Source organism: Ornithodoros turicata, chromosome 10 (genome assembly GCF_037126465.1).
Source record: "Ornithodoros turicata isolate Travis chromosome 10, ASM3712646v1, whole genome shotgun sequence".
Taxonomy (NCBI): Eukaryota; Metazoa; Arthropoda; class Arachnida; order Ixodida; family Argasidae; genus Ornithodoros; species Ornithodoros turicata.
This window is the reverse complement of record NC_088210.1, coordinates 9281850-9299952: the sequence shown is the minus strand read 5'-3', so window position 1 is coordinate 9299952 and position 18103 is coordinate 9281850. Positions and strand designations below refer to the sequence as shown.

The window sequence follows — 18103 nt, the reverse complement described above, 5'->3', positions numbered from 1 at the left end:
ACTGTTATAACCAGGATCTTTATTCGGATTCCTCGTAACACATGGTGATTTCTTCGGGAATATCCAAATCAAATAAGGAAGCCGTAATAGGCTAGTGAAACAGGCCTATCTCTTCAGGCTGCATTATGTGTTCACTTGTCATCCACTGCCAAAGCAACCGTGTCACTTCCAGCCGCCTCTGCGGGTATTTACAGCATCGTACGCAATCTGACATTACATCATAGTCTGTGGCATCGATGTACGAATGTGGAAGCAGCAGCTTAATCGCGTCCTTGTCACCAGATTCAATACAGCGATGCAGAACTCGACGTCCATGTGTGTGCAGATACGAAGGTGAGTTGATGAAACGCAAAAGCAACAATTTGAGCTCAGACACACTTATGTCTCTGAAGTCCCACAAACTGATCGAGTCCCTGAACATTCTAACATAGTCATCTGCGTCGCTGGTCTCCACATAAGGTAATAGGTCAACATATCCAACCGGCAACTTTCCGCCTACGACCTTATCATTCGTTTCTCGACATAACTTTTTGGTCGAAAAATAAAGGCTGACTAAGGGAACAATGAGGGGATCGTATGCCCACGGCCATAACCGATTTCGTGACCATGCGTCATGGAACGGACGCTGATATGTGGGTGAATGAGGAAGAAGTAGGTCGATGATATCTGTAAAGCTGTTCGCTAATTCCCCACGAAATAGGATAAGATCAAATCTATACATCTTACACATATCGATCCGTGATCGGAGAAGCACAAGCTTCACTAGTTCTTTACATCCTGTTTCTAGACTCGAGTACAACAGAGTATTCCCGCAATGGTCAGGAACATCTACCACAGAGGAACGGAGGTAAATGAATTCGAACACGTCAAATGGAAACTTGTACTCTCTGAGGTAGCCTTGCCAGTTCGGGAAATATGATTTTTCGCGGAATTTTTCCACATGGTAATGCAGCACACCTTGGCCACGCCCGTTCACAGTTCGCACGTCGCTGTAAGGTAAGAGGAGCTCCAAAACGGCCACTGAGTTTGCATAGAACAACAGAGTGTTCTTCTTGTCATCCCTAATGCTGTCGACGTCTACACGAAGCAGACTTCCGATACCGTGATACCGTTCATTCCACTTCCTGCACAATTGGCTCAGGAGAAGACGTAACAAGGAACAGAGGTTACCATCCACGGCATGATACAGCACAGATTTACGCATGGTCTTTTCGTTCTTGACGTTCTCGTAGACAGTCGGAATTTCTTTCGCCCACTCGACCTTCGCATCGGACAACCTGGCACAGAATACGTCTAACATGCGCAGCTTTATTCTGCTTCTGATTACAGAACCTATCTCCAGCTTTAGCGCATGCGCTAATATTGTATTCAGGTACATGAAGGGGGTCATGTCAAACTTATCTTTCGTCATGAGCGACTCGCTAATTGGGAGTATTTTTAGGATGTCAGGGTTTGGATACAACACTGCAACGTGCAGTATCGTTCGCCCGAACTCGTCGCGTTTGCACAAGTCTTCTTCGGTGATACAACTTAGAGCGGAAGCATCTTCATCAATAATGGCGGAATGTACGGGACAAGAAGATGCCACGAAACTATCAAAAAATTTTCGAACTTGCCTGTAGCCATATTTTTCGTAAAGCAGAAACAATACAGTCACGCCTTGAAAGTCTCGCTCGTGCTGTCTCTGGTATCCCGTAGGTGACAGGAAGACATTTTCACGTTTTGTTTTCTCATACAAAAAATGAGCTGCAAAGAATTCGGCAAACGCCATGTGGATGAAAGTAGGAATGCCGTCGTGGACTCCGTCCAAGAGACCATGTCCCAAGCTGCCCTCAGTCACATCTTCCAAGAGAAGTTTCCCTTCTTGAAGTTCTTCTGGCGTTAGTATGTGTTTCAGATCGTCGACAAAAATAGCTCTCACTGCAAGGAGGCTTAGCTTGTGGTAGAACTCTTTTTCTATCGTTTCGTTTTGGCATTGGACAGCTGTAAGATAAGAATTGGGGTCCTGCTGTAGTTTTTCTCGTAAGTATAATTTGTATTTGTAATCTGCGAACAACTTGTAGACGTCGAAAGTACTTCGACTTCTTCGACTGGTATTTCCTTTTCGTGCTGATACTCTCTTGTCTTGGGAAGTTGTTATACTCCCAGCTTCCGACTCCAAATCCAGCTCGCAGTTTTGTCGATCAATTGAACCTTGTTCCAATTCAGCAATCATTCGAATGACAAGAGGATTGTTCAAGGCTGTGCCAATTTCCTTGTATGAATTTACGGTTTCCATAGCAGCTGAGTGTAATACGTCATCAGAGACGTGAACCAATCCATTTGCTCTCCAGAAGTTTTCCAGGAATGGGACAATATCGTCACGTGAAAAAGAAGTCATTTTCAGGGGAATGGTGTTGACAGCATCCTCTATCATGGGCTGCAGCATTGTACGGCTCATCAGGTATATCCTTGAAACTTTGGATTGCTTTAAGCTGTTAATGAGCTCGACTATGTACGCACGACGTTCTTTTTGAATTTCGTCAAAGGCATCAAATATTATAACAGTCTCGAATGGTGTTCCAGTTACCACGCTCTGTTGAAACCAACCGATATCCGGTCGTTCTTCTTTCACACCGCAGAGAATGGCCAATTGTTGGAGGTCAGTCACGTCAGTTTTTGCACTCACAAGTCCAATTCTCTGTGGAAGATTCACGTGTAGTACCCATCGCTTCGCATCCCTTTTCTTGATCTCTGTTGAAAGCCACGCTGCCAAAGCGCTCTTTCCCATTCCCGGGGCGGCACAAATAGCGACAACTTTATCCGATGTATTGATGAGGCATTCTTCGTCATTCTCACCACAGCACCTGCATACCTCGTCAAGCTCTTCACGCTCTTCAAAAGGTGTCGGAATGTCCCATATGGATATCAGAAAATTATAAATGGAAGACTTTCTAGCTTTCGTTCGACGTTCACGTTCAAAGTACCGCTTGACGTAGTACTTATTGACACCTTGGGCCAATTCGCTAACGTCTGGTCCTATTTCCACGTACCTTGATTTACATAACTTTAAAAATGTCTCCAAGTCGCTGAATTTTGAGAAATCTTCAACACTCATTACTTCACTAAATGGTATCTTATGATCAGTACCTTGAAAGTGTATGTGCGAGTCATTTCGAAGGTCTTTCTTGTTCTTTTCTGTTACATTTTCAAAGCAGGCCTCAGATATTTCATCCTCGTAGTTATTCTTGTCAATTCCAAAGAAACCGTCCCTCTGCACTTCATTCAGAATCTCTTCTTTGTTCTTCTTGTCGGTAAGAATTATTACCCTTGTACCGACTACGCTCGAAAGTTCGCTCAAAAAGTTCAAGTATCTTTTAAACGCGCTTTGGTCATTGTAAGTTAGAAGAACAAAGTTGCACTTGTTGAACAGGAAGACATCAGTTAGACTTTCATCCCACTGGGATGCTTCGAAGAATAAGTACGGCTGCCCAGTTGATTTGATGGCGTCATGAACGAGTACCTCTAACAATGGCAAACTGGGAGCTGTCAAAATTAAAAATGGTACATCTTTTAAGCGATTTGGCTGCAATGGAACATCGAATGATAAATTGAGTTCATCTGTTTGGTACGCCTTTCCGAGCCTGGCATTTTGTTCTTTAATCATTTCTGCATCTTTTCCTGGGCGAAACGTCTGTATGTGAGTCATCATATCTGGAATAATCTTGCGCTCGAAAAACTCGTACAGTTCTGGTGCTTGGGTCTGAACGATACTGTGTCCATGGGAGCCATGGTGAGCAAGAATATGCGGGATGCGAACTATTACTTCCTCTTCCTCTTTGTTGTAGCCGAAGGCAAGGTCGATTATTTCATCTTTCTTCCTCTGCCTCATAGCTTCTATGATCTTTTGGTACCTGCCTTGTGTCTGGACATCAAGCCTATGGTAGGGCTTTCCGTCATTCTTATACACCAAATGAAGAGCGAGATGGCAAAGCTCATGTGCGATCGTCCCCAACACAACATGATGTGCATCAACTGTTTTTGCTTGTTTGGCTGCTATAAAAAGTTTTTCCTTTTCCCAGTTTGTCATTCCGAGAGTGGATGTTCCTGAACAGCCCGTCATGCACTGGACGTCGTCCTTCTCGAAGTCGAATTGAATACATAGATGACAGGCGGTGGCCACTACTTTTAGAATAGGCTGAATTAACTCGATGTTGTCCAGTGCTTGGTACATTTGGTTGACACTTGTTAGGAAGTCCCTAGTACTACGCGTCCGAGATTCGAGATACCTTAGATAATAGTCTTCATATGTCGTCACGAAGAATTGTTGTCGCTGAAGTTCTGATTTCTCGGTCTTGTTCATACGCTCCAAGCATTTTCTCTCTTCCCTATTTCTGAAGTCACAATTGTATGACAGAAGCAGTTTATAAATGTAGAATGCGCGCTCTTGGACTGCTCTGTACATGGCTGATTCACCTGTACTTGGATGTAACCATAACCTGAGATGAGCCACAATATGGAGGCATTGCTGTACTTGAAGATGGTCCCTGTCGTCTATCGCCTGATGCATTTTTTCACGTATGTCCTTCCATTTGGGTGACATCTCTTCCTGCATATTCTTTTTAACTGATGTAGATGTAGCCATTGTGCTGAAGATGCGTTTCAGGCCTGTAATGAAACGATTGCAATATGAATGAAGAATGGCAATTTGTTGCTTCGCAAGGCATCTATAAGGATGGAGGACATCGTTAGATTAATTTTACCAACCCGAATATTATCTAAAGGGGACGGTGTGATTAGCTTGCTCACTGTTTGCCGCTCTGGGAGGGCAAAGATGGCGGCACAGGAGAGGGAGGGGTATACAGTTCCTCTTGCTCTAACATTCAGATAGTCCAGAAGAACTGCCCAGCGCAGAAGAACAAGAAAAAGGAGAACAAGAAAGGAAAGGAAGCAAAGGAAGGAAAGGAAAGAAGGAGAGAACAAGAAAAGGATCAGGGATCCCTCACTGACCTTCATTGGGAAGCTTCTTGTACCAAATACTCTTATCATGCCATTAGGCTTCATACGTCAACGGAAACTCAGTCATGAACATGCTCTCTTATGCTCAACTCAACATGCATGGAGTACGAGCGATCATGCTGACGAGCACGAGTTTTGCCAAGCATATCACGGGCCTTCGAGTTAGAGATGCAGGAATTTTTGTGTTTGCTTGCACGTGGTGTATTGCCCAGTTGAAACAGAAGTTCACCCAGCCAACTACCATTCCGGATTATATCATTCAGTGTGGTGATTTGTTCAAACCACGGAGAGATGCCTATCTGGGACATGCATAGGCACCTCCTCCTCCCACTGTACTCTTACTGTAGCAAGTTAGAATGTTGGATACAATATAACGAGGTCGTTGACAAAAACGTAGAAGTTGTCCTCGTTCTTAAACCTATAGTAAACCGGGGTCGCAATGAACTGATATCAAGACGATGACCACATATTCCTTCTGGATCTACGCCGAACGCTTGTACTCTTGAAGTTGGCGTGCTATGTAATATCGCAACTGGCCCATTTTTGAAGAAAACTTATCGGTACTGTAAAAAGTGAACCTCACCGCATAGCACGCTAACTATTGCTATGTACGGTAGGGTTATCGCTTCTGATTCGAAGATAGAGGGAGCCGAACGCCTTTTTGTGGCAATTATCATATATAAAAATTGACAGAAAAAGGCATACGCTCCCCTCTCTCATTTGTAGCAATGGTTGGCGCAGAGCATGCTCTTCGGTGAAGTTCACTTTTTTTTAGAGCGTGGAGTTTACCTTTCAAGAATGCTTTTTTAGGCGAGGTCTCTGAGACGGCCTCTTGAGCAACGGCTTCAATTCCGTTCCTGCAGTTCCACGTTGCCGCGAAAATACGTGTGATTTGCGAAGGTTTCTGATGATGTAGAATCAAGCTTCAAGGTGACCTTGAAGAAGGAACCCAAAAAGAAGCGCATTCAGCGAGGTTAAATTTTAAACTTTAGATAGTAGAGAAAGGGTATAGAGGGTATAGACATTCTCGGGGGTAAACATAAACAATCCCCCATCACAACTTCCGCTGTCGTGACGACTTCCGGTCCTTCCGCGACGAACGACGCTTGGAACCAGCCACCATGCAGAATGATACTTTCGCTTTCCTGATTTGTTGAAAATGGGAGGCGCACGCCCCTTTGTGGCAATTTGAATTGCCGAAAAAAGGCGTATAATGCCCTCTCTCTCCTCGAATCAGAAGCGATAACTGTATGCATCGGCATAGTGATCGGCGCAGAGCGTGTTTGCTGCGAAACCGGATGTCGTTCTTCGTCTGTCGTCTGTCGAGATTTAATTTTCCGAATTAAAGTCCGGAAATTGCCTAGTCAGCCTAACATTTTTTTCCGACAAATTCGGGAAACAAGGGTCGAGTGCAGTCCACCACGAAAAAACTCATTTCGTGGTACAAAAGTAAGGAGAGGCAAAAAATTGGGAAAATATCCCATTTCGGGCCGCGGCAAAATTCCGCTCGCCTTTCGCATCCCGCCAGAGCGCTCCGAGAAGCATAATATGTTGACACGCTACGTGAGACACCCTGTATATTTTCCCTTTGGTTCCTTCAGCTCCTTCTATGTATTATATGAATGAATGAAATAAATTGATTGGTTAATTGAGTTGATAGGGCAGCATAATAAGAGGGCGTGACTAGTAGATCCTCAGCTGCGGCGCTCTTGAGATATATACATTTGAAGACAACGTGATAGTGTACACTGTTAAAACAGAACTTCACCACATAGCACGCTCCTAGCCAACCATCATTCCGAATGATATCATACTATGCATTGATTTGTTGAAAATGAGAGGAGGCGTCTATCTGGGACAGATTATCTTGTCCCAGATAGGCGCCTCCCCCCTGTTTTGAACAAATCATGACACAGAATGATATCATTTGGTATGATGGTTGGTTAGGAGCGTGCTATGTGGTGAAGTTCTGTTTTAACAGTGTAAGAGTTCCTCTACTGCGTTAACATCGCGACATCTACAAAGGGAAGGAACATGTTTGACGTGCTAAATTTTACTTTGTTCTCAAAGAAAGTGATGGCGATAATGGGTTAATGAAAAAAGATGAGGATGCTAGTCGCGACAGAATCGGACTGGCTATACCCCAGGACACCTACACTCGGCGAATACAAATACGCGTACATGGCGGACAGTTTTTGGAGAGTCATGGGCGGAGAGTTTTCAATCCACCGGAGGGGGCTGAGGGACAGTACCCCCTTCTCGGCGCAAAAGTTTCAGGCTGCGAGGTACTTGTCCCGTATTCAGGCACGGAGGTCGAGCGGGTACCTAGGATTGCTTGTCATTAGGCGAATTTTTACAATACCGACATGTTCTTTTTTTTTTTTTTTTTCCGTAGGCGTCCTTTGCGCCACATTCCGTGACGTAGGCTAGTATATGCATAGGAGAACGCGCTTCATCCCCATTGGTTGGCGTTGCTGCAGCCTGAAAATCTGCGGGAGCCAGAAACGGACGCAGTCGCTACTGCGGTCAACATGGCGACCATTGTGTGTTTAGCAATGCGAACTGAATTATTGCGAAGTGCAGATGTAAAGAGCAAAGAACGTTTGAGATGAACCACTTCTCGTAGTACAGACAGTGTTGCAGTGGTGAAAGTTCTGTGGCCAGCCTTCGTTCCGTGTGGAGTTTTGTTCGGCGCGTGTGTGCAGCGCGCATTGACCAAGTATGCTCTTAAAAATGAACTTCGCCGCATAGCACGCTCTGCGCCAACCATTGCCACGAATGATGTCGTTATCTACCATGATTTGTTGAAAACCGGAGGCGTACGCCTTTTCTGTGACACTTGTGAACAGCATAGTGTCACAAAAAAGGCGTACGCCTCTCCTTTTCAACAAATCAGCGCAGACAACGATATCATTTGAGATTATGGTTGGCTAGGAGCCTGCTACGCGGTGAAGTTCATTTTTAAGAGTGCACTGGTAGCAGTTTGACACTACACTGTTAAAACAGATGGTGGTGGTGGTGGTGGTGGTGATAGGGCTTGTCGTTGTCGGCCTCACGTATGTGGGCAACGTCACGACTGATGCCCTGGGGGAATGTGCGTCCTGGGCCGACTTCAAAGGGAACTGTGCCGACATATATGTCGGAAACAGAACTTCACTACATAGCACGCTCCTAGCCAACCATCATTCCGAATAATATCATTCTGTGATCCTCATTTGTTCAAAACAGGGGTGAGGCGGTTATCTGGGACAAGATAATGTGGCCCAGATAGGCGCCATTATCAACAAATCAATCACAGAATGATATCATTTGCAATGATAGTTGGCTATGAGCGTGCTATGTGGTGAAGTTCTGTTTTAACAGTGTAGGGTACTGCAGCACCGCTTTCGCGCTCCTTGCACCTTCCCTTCGCAATAATTCACTTCCCCTTGCAGTGTGGAAACAAGTACTGGCCGCAATGCTTGCCGCGATGGTGCGGTGGCAACTCTGTCCGTTTCTGGCCGCCGCAGGTTTTCGGGTTGCCGCAGGTTTTCGGGTTGCCGCAGCGCCAGCCAATAGGTGTGCGCGCATTCTCCTATGCGTATACTTGCCTACGTTCGCGTCCTAGGCCCACTTCAGAGGGAACTGTGCCGACATTCGTAACCGTCACGTTCACGTGCATGTACGAAGCATGCCATTTTGCGGATGTCCATATAGTAGCGTTCATTTTGAGTGTCAGTTTTCGATCATTACTTTACAACTAGAACACAGGGGGGGGAAAGGAGCAATGGCACATAACGCCTTTGCTATGCCGAGTGTACCGCACCCCTCCTATCTGCTGTAATTGTGCAATTACTGCTGTTGTAAATACTTTACTATAGTATTTCTACAGTAGCACCACATAGTTACAGTTGGTAGGCTTGTAACACCCCGCAAAACGCCATTCTTCCCACTGTTGCATATGATTAGGCTGGTGGGAGGTTTAGAGAGATATAGCGAGGTTATTTCAAAACAGTCGGTTCTGAGGAATGATGTGAAGTGATGTGATGTGAGAAAGAAAAAAAAAAGGCATGTGAGGAATCTTTAATGAAAGTTACCTTTAAAGTTGCACTGTTCTGTTGCCGTATCGTGGAGACGTTTCCAGCAAAGGCGCTATAGCATGATCTCCGAAGTTCGAAATGAAGATGTTGTTGGCAAGGGCAGGTATGCACGATGTTGCTTGACGAAGATCACTCAATCCTGGAAATGTGCAGAGACTGAAAAAAAAAAAAAATAATAATAATAATCCACGAAAAATTGTCTGTGTCTGTTAGGCAAGTAGCCGAGCGATCATATAACTTTACTGTTAATTAACGCTCAATGTGTATCTGTTGGCTGAACACGTCAAGGACTCTTTTGAAGAACGACATCCGCTTATGGATCCCTCAGTAGATCAGTCCGGAAAATCCCAGTGCTCTTTGCGCACGCATTGCATCCTGGGCGCTTGCTGAGTGAGGGAACGAGAATAATCCTTCACATTTCGCGTTCGCTGACCTCGACACGTCGTGGACAATGGACCGGTGCGGGAGAAATCGGAGCAGTGTGGAGGCCACCTGTTTCTTTCGTATTAGTAAACTCCCACAGTTCAAAGCGACGCTAAGCACTCTGGGATTTTCTGAAATCGTCCATTGGGATTACGGGGATTTCGAGGTCTTCCGGAGCCTTAGTCCCTTTCTAACTCCGGACTCTCGGCTGGCAATCGTGACAGGCGGGTTAGCCGAACTAGTAAGCCTTTGTTACCCACTTCGGAGAAAGCTATGAGTGAAAGTGAAAGTTTTCCCTTATGAGCCCACGTTCACCTGTAAACCTTAACATTAGTTTCTAATACTCCGATTGGTGAAGAAGATGTGGCCTTTCCGTTAAAACGCGACGCTTCTTGACCACTGAGGTGGATTGTCGGTTGCCGACGTGCCGTCATACGTTATAAATAAATGTAAATAGTAGTTTGTCTGTGGACTTGGCCTGCGGGTCCGTCCTTCAAGCACGGTATCGGTACAATCCGGGATTTGGGTCGCCGAACAGGGTAAAGTGGGGCTGCTTGAAGGCGGGGGGACAAGTTGAAGACAGTTTGGGTTTTCGCATGGCATTTTCTTAGCAATAATTTTTCTCGCCTGTGACACCAGGGTGAACGCTGTCGTTGCCTGTGCTTTGAAGTAACGTGTTGCGATTCTGCAAGTGGCTTTTTAGAAAGACGTCCGTCGCTGTTTTGCAGATGTGGTCGAGAAAAGGGGGGCCTTTTTTTTTTGTCCCATTTGAAACTTTCTCGAGCATTGTACTTTCAATTTGCTCATTTCTGCTCCTCGGCTAATAAAAAATGACCTCGCCGTTATGGTGCTGTGTCACTACCCTGTGTTTCCACGTGCACTATACTCGTCTCCGACTTTTCGGCTGACCCACACAAAAGACAAAATTTAAACCGGGCATTAATTCTGTTATGTCCTTACCCATACCCATAGGGTAGGGTAAGTTGATGAACTTACGTATAGTATGTCATGTTTGGTTCGTACGAAACAAATATCGGGTTTAGCACCACAGTAAGTTGTGGATCGTTTCCCAAAGGTTTGTCGATTCAGTTAACAAACTATAGTATAATTTAGGCGATTATGCTGGCCGCTAATAACGAAATAGTTCGACTGCCTTCAACATAGACCACCTTACCCTATCGCATCATCGCTATAGGCCCACCCCGGGGAGGAACCTAAGTGTGTCTAAGGTACCGTAAGCTTGAAAGCACAGATGTGGAAGTAAAGTATACAAGCGTAACTTTAAAGGTAACGTTCTCACGACGTAAAAGTATTCCGCGAATGAATGAATTGTCAGAATATAAGAAGACAAACAGTGAAGAAAGAATAGGCGAGATAAATGTGATTAAGTTATGCGAACTCACCCCAGTGGATGTTGGACAGCCACATCTCTCCGCCACTGATTGCTCGCCCAGCAATGAGTTTCGGCGCTTGTCCGCTTATATGAAGATGTACTGCTGTTATCTGATTAAATCTTTGCCCCCCGGTTTTCTCAGAAGTCACGACTCAGTGACGTAAACACTTCATGAAATCACTCGTGACGAGAGGTAATACGCGGTGTTACCTTATCGACTCTAGTCTTTCCGATATCTCTTGGCGTACGTCGTTTTCGGGTCTTTCCTTCTTTGGCGTGATAACATATAATCTCTCGCTTCACTTTCGTTTCTCGACGCAAACCGTTCCCGAACAAATGCAATGCAACGTAATTCTTTCTTTCAATCTGTCTGTGTCAGTCTTTGAGCTACAAACTCTGTATAACAAGTTTAAATTCATGAACTGCTTTTCAGTACTGCATTCGCTTTGATCATAAAGATCGAAATTCACTCGTCCGGTAGAACTTTAAATGAACTGAGGTATCGATAGAACTGAATTAAGCTTCCTGACGGTATAATAATTACAGGCTTTCCCAAATGCGCTCAACCAGGCCGTTTGACGGAAACGACGTATTCGAGCCCCAGATTCGAGACTCCGCAAGCGTCGAATTGACGTCAATGAAAGTTCTATTAAAATTATGTATCGTATCTAGAGGTTGATTTATTGGACTTAAATATAAACTGTCAAAATTCCCAGTTGTGGCTCGGTGTAGTTTGAACATGAGAGGACTAATGTTCTCAGTCTGAAACAGAGGACAAATCCATACAAATCCTCAAGTGCCTATGAAATAACGAAGAAAGCTGGACGTCACTGAAAAGGTTAGCCAGCTGTAGTACGCGAATCATGTTCTGGATTACCGAAGATCCATATGTGGGTTCGAATTCTCTCACGTTTAACAGTTGCCGCCTGCGTCGATCCCGTCGTATGATTGTGTGTATGAGTGAAAAAAAAATGTAAGAGTGAAAGGGGGATGAGTGAGAGAGAGTGGTTGGTCGAAGAACACCACAAGGGATTGGTATTGATGGACAACGTTAAGTAGTTATAGATGTAGTTAAAATGCATTGCAGTAGTTACAGTAGTTTAACTGCTCCGCTGAAAAATAATTGAACTACTAGTTAAACTACTCCATCGCAAGGCAGCTAGTAGTTATAGTTAAACTACTGACGAATTAGTCAGTGACCATCGCTGCTGCTTTGACTGTAGCTCTTGGGCATGTTGCACCGACGGGATTCTTCTGGTACAGCGCCGTTCTCCCATTTCCTTTTTTTTAAACATAGGTTTACTGGGGTATAGCCACTACGACTTGGTCGCGACACGCCTCCGCACTTTTTCTCCCGTCTTCATCATTATCATCATTGTGAAACGTTGAACTCCTAGCGAAATGATGTACGGAGATAGGAAGGAAGATAACGGATAACGTCCAATATTGCATAGGTTGCGGTCGAACTGCACCATTTTGAAAGACGAATTGTCGGCACAGCTCCCCCTGAAGTCGGCCCACGACGCATACTAGCTCTCTGTCCGCCACTCCTTCCTGTTGTCCTCTCTCCATCTGTCCTCGTCTCTACGGAGCCCATAGCTACAGGCGCTAACGCGAAACAAAGAAAAAAAAAACTTTAAATTATTCATACAGTTCATAAACTACGCAGTAAAGGCCTACGTTTGAAAATGATATAATGAAGTTCGTAGATAAGGAACATAGGCGGTGAGCTCCTCTCTCGTTATTCACGTCAAGTGCTGGACTATGAACACTGCGTTTGCCATCGAGGACCAAATCGATAAGAGTATAGTGCTTCCAAGAAGAGAGTTCAAGGTAATGCGTCAGGTGACTCCAATCCTTGTCGATCTACGAAGAGACTGGCAACGATCCAGTGTATTGCGGAAGATTTGCCTCCATTTCTCGACGTCTTCCAATACGCAATTCCGTGACCTAATTTTTTGTACATTTTGGATGAACCAAGATTCGAGTTGTTCGCGTACTCCCCATCGTTCTTCACGTGCTAAAATATCAAGGTTATCTAGGTTAACTTTGTGTCCGGTTAGCCACACGTGATCACATAGTTCAGTTCAGTTTGATTTTTTTTTGTTGATTTGGTGATATCCCATCTGTGTTCCTTCATTCTTGTTCTTTTTTCTTTCTCTCTTTCCTGTTTCAGCGATATAAACAGCTGGGCATTCTTCCCAAGATATATGGTAAACAACTCCGTTTCATCGTCAAGGGGTCACTTGTCCTTTGGATGGCTCAATAGCTTTCGAAGTATCCCCTGTGGCTTGAAACTTGTTTTAATATTCAACTGTGATAAAATGCATCGTATGGGTTCTGAAACCCACATAAGGATGTGAGATGTATACTAGCTTTCTGCCGCTTGTTGCTTTTTTTTTTTTTTTTGTCTTCCATTTGGCCTCTGCGTTCCATCCGGTGGGTGGTAGGCGCCGTTGATGAAAGTCTCCAGCTAACACCTATGTCGTAAATTGTTCGTTATAATTTCGAGTTCTTTCGTTCTTTGTTTTTCTTTTTTGGTGGGTAGATGGTACGTTCAAAGATCGAAAGGTCATAGACAGGACCACGGACCATTTATGTTCCATGGGGTGGTCTGGTTTGTAATGGAGGACCTGACCCGAGTCACACGGTTTCCTGAATACTGAAGTGGGCAATGCACCATCTTGGTTCCCTTGAACCGTGACGTCTTGGAAGGGAATTTTCCCCAACTATTCGTAGTCGTAGGTGAAACGGATGCTAGGGTGGACAGCGCTCAGAACGTCTGAAAAGGTGCTGACGTTTTTTTTTTTTTTTTTAATGATGACAAACGTGTCATCCACGTATCGTCGATAAAAATACACTCCTGGTCCAGCTTCTGCTGAGGCAGATTCTGCTATATACTCAGTGACAAAGTTCGCTAACAGTTGGCGAAACTGGACTTCCCATGAGGCAACATTCGGTCTGCTTATACACTATGCCTTTCAAGTGGAAAAACGAATGCTCTAAGCATGTCTTACGCAAGTCCAAAATGTTGTCCACCGCAAGATTTGTGCGGTCCTCAGACTCTCGTCACAGCTCAGTCGTTCTTGTGCTGTCGTTAGGGCAAGGTCAAGGGGTACGTTGGTGAACAACAAAACAAGGTCATAGAACACCATTGTCTCATCATCACACACAGAACGATTGAGCAAGCCCCTGAATTCGTTGGAATGTAGAACAGAAAAAAAAAAAAATTGTACATTATAGGTGCTCCACAAAGTTCCTACCTCTCAATTCCTCATGTAAAAGGGGTTTCAGAACCCATACGACGAATTTTGCCACAACTGAATATAAAAACAAGTTTCCAGCCACAGAAGACTGTTCGAAGCCCGTTCAGCAATCCAAAGAACAAGATACCCCTTGACGATGAACGCAGAGTTGTTTAACCTTGCGAAGAATGCCCAACTATTTATATCGGTGAAACATGACAAAAAAGCACACACACACACACACACACACAAGAATGAAGGAACATATTCATATCGACCCCGGACGTCAACGAATACTGCAACTTTCTCAGACAAGTATACCGGACCCTGTGCCCCGCACCTACCCGGAATGTTTCATCAACCACGCGATACGTCCCTTCCAACCTAGCAGTGTCCACTCACGTCCGCCTACAGGCGCCAAGTGTTTGAAAGTTCGACCAGGCTCCTTACGCAGCACCTTATCGAGCCATCTCCCTGTCCCCCAAACGTTCGTCATCGACGGAGACGGAGTCCATCAAACTGTATTTAGCGACCGCGTCAAGCCGGTTTTATTCGACCATCTTCTACCTGTATCCCTGCTCCTCGCCCAGTGATCTTCCCAGGATTTTCTTCTAGGAGGGCTGTTGCAAATCAGTTGGGGGTGGGGGGGCGACATAATAGGTGACGGTCTCACATGACGTCACTACCACGTGACCATATCCTATGACGTCACGTATGAGGTGACACAGTGGCTTTTCCTGGGATTTCGGTTTTGAGGGAATCGGGATTTGAAAGAGTGGAGTAGGGGGTGCGCTTTAGAAGACTTGCCCATTAACAACTGTGTTTCTCGCTAAATGTAGCGACATTCAATTTTCAAACATTAACGCTTTATTACGGTGAACATTGTTTTGCTGCTCTCAAAATACCACCTGTTGTGAGCATCTTCATTTCTGGTAAAAATGTTGTGTGACATTAAAAGCAGAAAACGAGGACAGGTCACGAGAAACGTGAAAAAACGGACGCACACATGACGCAGAGCCGTTCTCTTCATGTGAAGAGGCATGTTTCCACTTCATAGCCTTCTTGGTTTCCAGATCCATTTTTCGAAAGCTTTACCTATTAACTTCTCGTGGTACTTGTCGGCGCTGCCCCCAGGCGTCACCTGCTGTCGCGGAGTCTGTGGTTCTTCGAGAGGACATCTTCACCAGAGCGTCAACATACGCACGAAGCAATCGCGAACGTTTTGAGCAGAGTATTCGATTCATGGGACCATTCATGAAGCCAATATTTTAGGGAGAGCGAAACACTCGGTCTCGTTAGTGTATATCTCGTTCAAAAGTACACTTACGACACATTTCAAAGGTGATCTATCGAGAGCCACCGTACACTCTAAATCTTTTCACACCTCTAAAGGTGTCATAACGTGCATGGCGCACGCCTTTTTAGGTGTATTTTGGTAACATCATAATGGAGCACGATTTCGCACAAATTTTCTTTACTTGAGTGTTGTCTATCCTCCAAAAATTCAGTCTTGCAACATCTCAACATTGTTCAACAGTATTGTAGACACATGCGCGTGCTCGATTATCGATAGCGATGCATTAGCTTGTACCTACGATATCCAAGACATAATGGAAGCAAGATTTCCACTGACACTTGATCTTTAGTAATGCTTTCCGAATTTTGTAAAATGTCATCCCGGAGATGCAATGTTACGCAACCAGGTTGAATGTGCATAGCGCACACCTTTAAAGGTGTGAAAAAGTTTAGAGTGTACTCTCGCAAGATGATCCGATGTAACCAGGTTCAACTCCTGTTACTTTTTTTATGCTTTACTCACTGCGTTGAAAACCAGTAGGCACCGTAAATATCAAGGTTTGATTTGAATATTCGACAGGGCCAGCGATGACACCCCTCTGGGGGGGGGGGGGGGGGAGAGGTGTCATGAGCAGTTCCTGGGGGGTGTCTGACAAATTTTTTTGGTTGGTGAGGGGGTCCTGGGAACATCACTCTCCTCGCCGACCACCCGCTTCCACTTTGGTCCCACTGCCCTACCCGGCTCCAAGCGTACGGCTAAACAGCTATCCTGTCTCCTGCCGGGGGGGGGGGGGGGGGGGGGGGAGTCCCACCTACAACGAAGCACGCAGGCAGCTGCTTAACCTTGATTCCAGCATCTCTACATATGACATCATCTTTGATGGCAACCCGCCTGGCGTGCGACGCCGGACTGCTGCTCCTGGTCGCCTCCCTAAAGGAAGCGCGGCTTATATCACCCCTGTATAGTGTAGTGCTTCTTTTTCCTGCGTCTTAGTCATGACGCTGTCCGCTTTCAGCGTGACCAACCACTGCGAGCAGTATTCACCTTCATCACCACCACCACGACCACGAGGATGGTGGAGTGCTACTTTAGTGTAACGTCGCAAAGGTTCCGCATTCTCTAAAAGCCAATTAGAGCGACGCCAAGGATCGCTACAAAGCTAGTACTGGCTTGCTGCTTCATCCACAGGTTCTCGAAGGCCCAAGAAATCCTGGAGGAAAGCATCACACCAGCATTAGAGTGGAAGCCTCAATCAGGGTGTCTACCAACCTGGAAAACCTGGAAAACAGGGAATAGTCAGGGAATTGTCAGGGAATTTGGCTAAAAAGCAGCTGAAGTCAGGGAAAATCGCAGACAAGTGCCGTGATGATGCGCGGCGAATCACGAGTGCCGACCTGTGGTTGAGAGGCGATGCCGCAGCAATGTTACTGCGAGTAGCAGTTCACCAGTATGACAAGCTCAGACGCAGAAAAGTAGGGTAGCCTCACTAATACTTAATAAATGGTCTGTTTTATGTTGGATCTGGTGCCAAAACGTATGAGCAGGCACCAAGTTCCCTTTTGTTTTTGTCAGGGAATTCGCTTGAAATAGTCAGTGAAAACCTGGAAAAGTCAGGGAATTTGAAGGCTGCAGTTTGGTAGACACCCTGTCAATCCAAATGGGCCCTGCAGTCTTTGCAGCAGTACAGTACTATTAGGGTTCTTCGTTTTCGAGGTCTGGTGATTTTCGAATAACGACTGTATTAGATTCCAAACAGGAATTGTAAGCTACATGTGAAACGAGAAAGCTTAATTCTTCCTCGTTGTAGAGAAAATAAATTTAATTGTATGCGAATTCCATATCCGGTTTCGGTATCCCCCGACCACGCCCGACACTAGTGACGTCACGGGTGTCGAGCAGTGTTGCCATACCAGTCAGAGGAAAAGTACGGAGATCACTTGTTAAAACGTATGGAGATTTCAGTAAAAATCTGTAGATTGCAGTAAAACATACAATTTGCTTAATTAACACAGTTTTTAGGCCACGATTCAGTGCGTTTCGTCGTCTGACATTTTGTATTTCGCTCTTCGAATCGAAACAACGGAAATATGTGATTGCAAAAGTTATATTGGGGAGCTGCGCAGGATGGATTGACTCTCCCGGATTCAAATCCTGGTGCCGGCTGTACTGTCTGGGAAGAACCGAGCAACAAGCCGTCAGGCAAATCACTCGGAATTAGCACACCACCACTACCGCCACCTGATTGTCGGTTCGGTGCCATGGCCGCTGCCAGTGCGTCGGCGACTGCGTGAGATCTATTTGCTTCCAGTGGAGGCATCAAGAATAAGGAAAGACCAAGTATCATCATTACACAAATCAATACATAAGCGATCTAACCATGATGATTACTAACTACATCGTGTAATTAAGCAGCCTCAGTGCCACGAGTGATACAAAATATTTAAGATTATATACTGACGGTCATATACCGACACACAGGGTGTCGAACCGAAACGCTTTTCGTTCCGGTTACATCATAAACGATCCGGTACCGGTTCTGCTCCGGAGCAAAAAATAACGGTTCATACCGGTTTTTAACCGGTTCCGCTTCTGCTGGAAATATTCATCCCCACAAAAAAAAAAAAAATCAATGTTACAAAATGTAAACCCGTTTATTCCGCATACATGA

General features: G+C 45.2%; 1 protein-coding gene across 1 annotated transcript; it reads right to left on the bottom strand.

Annotated features, from left to right (window-relative positions):
- LOC135370136 (uncharacterized) lies at positions 1 to 11012 on the bottom strand. The gene is made up of 4 exons (XM_064603823.1): positions 10904 to 11012; positions 9075 to 9233; positions 5788 to 5933; positions 1 to 4647 (listed from the first exon to the last, which is right to left on the bottom strand). Exon 4 carries the CDS (start codon positions 4622 to 4624, stop codon positions 92 to 94), a length of 4533 nt encoding a protein of 1510 aa, XP_064459893.1. The 5' UTR covers positions 4625 to 4647; positions 5788 to 5933; positions 9075 to 9233; positions 10904 to 11012; the 3' UTR covers positions 1 to 91.
- Positions 11013 to 18103: the final 7091 nt, after the last annotated feature.

What these genes read in the sequence shown, in the direction of transcription:
- LOC135370136 (XM_064603823.1), bottom strand. Translation starts at nt 4,624, where the DNA reads ATGGCTACATCTACATCAGTTAAAAAGAATATGCAGGAAGAGATGTCA.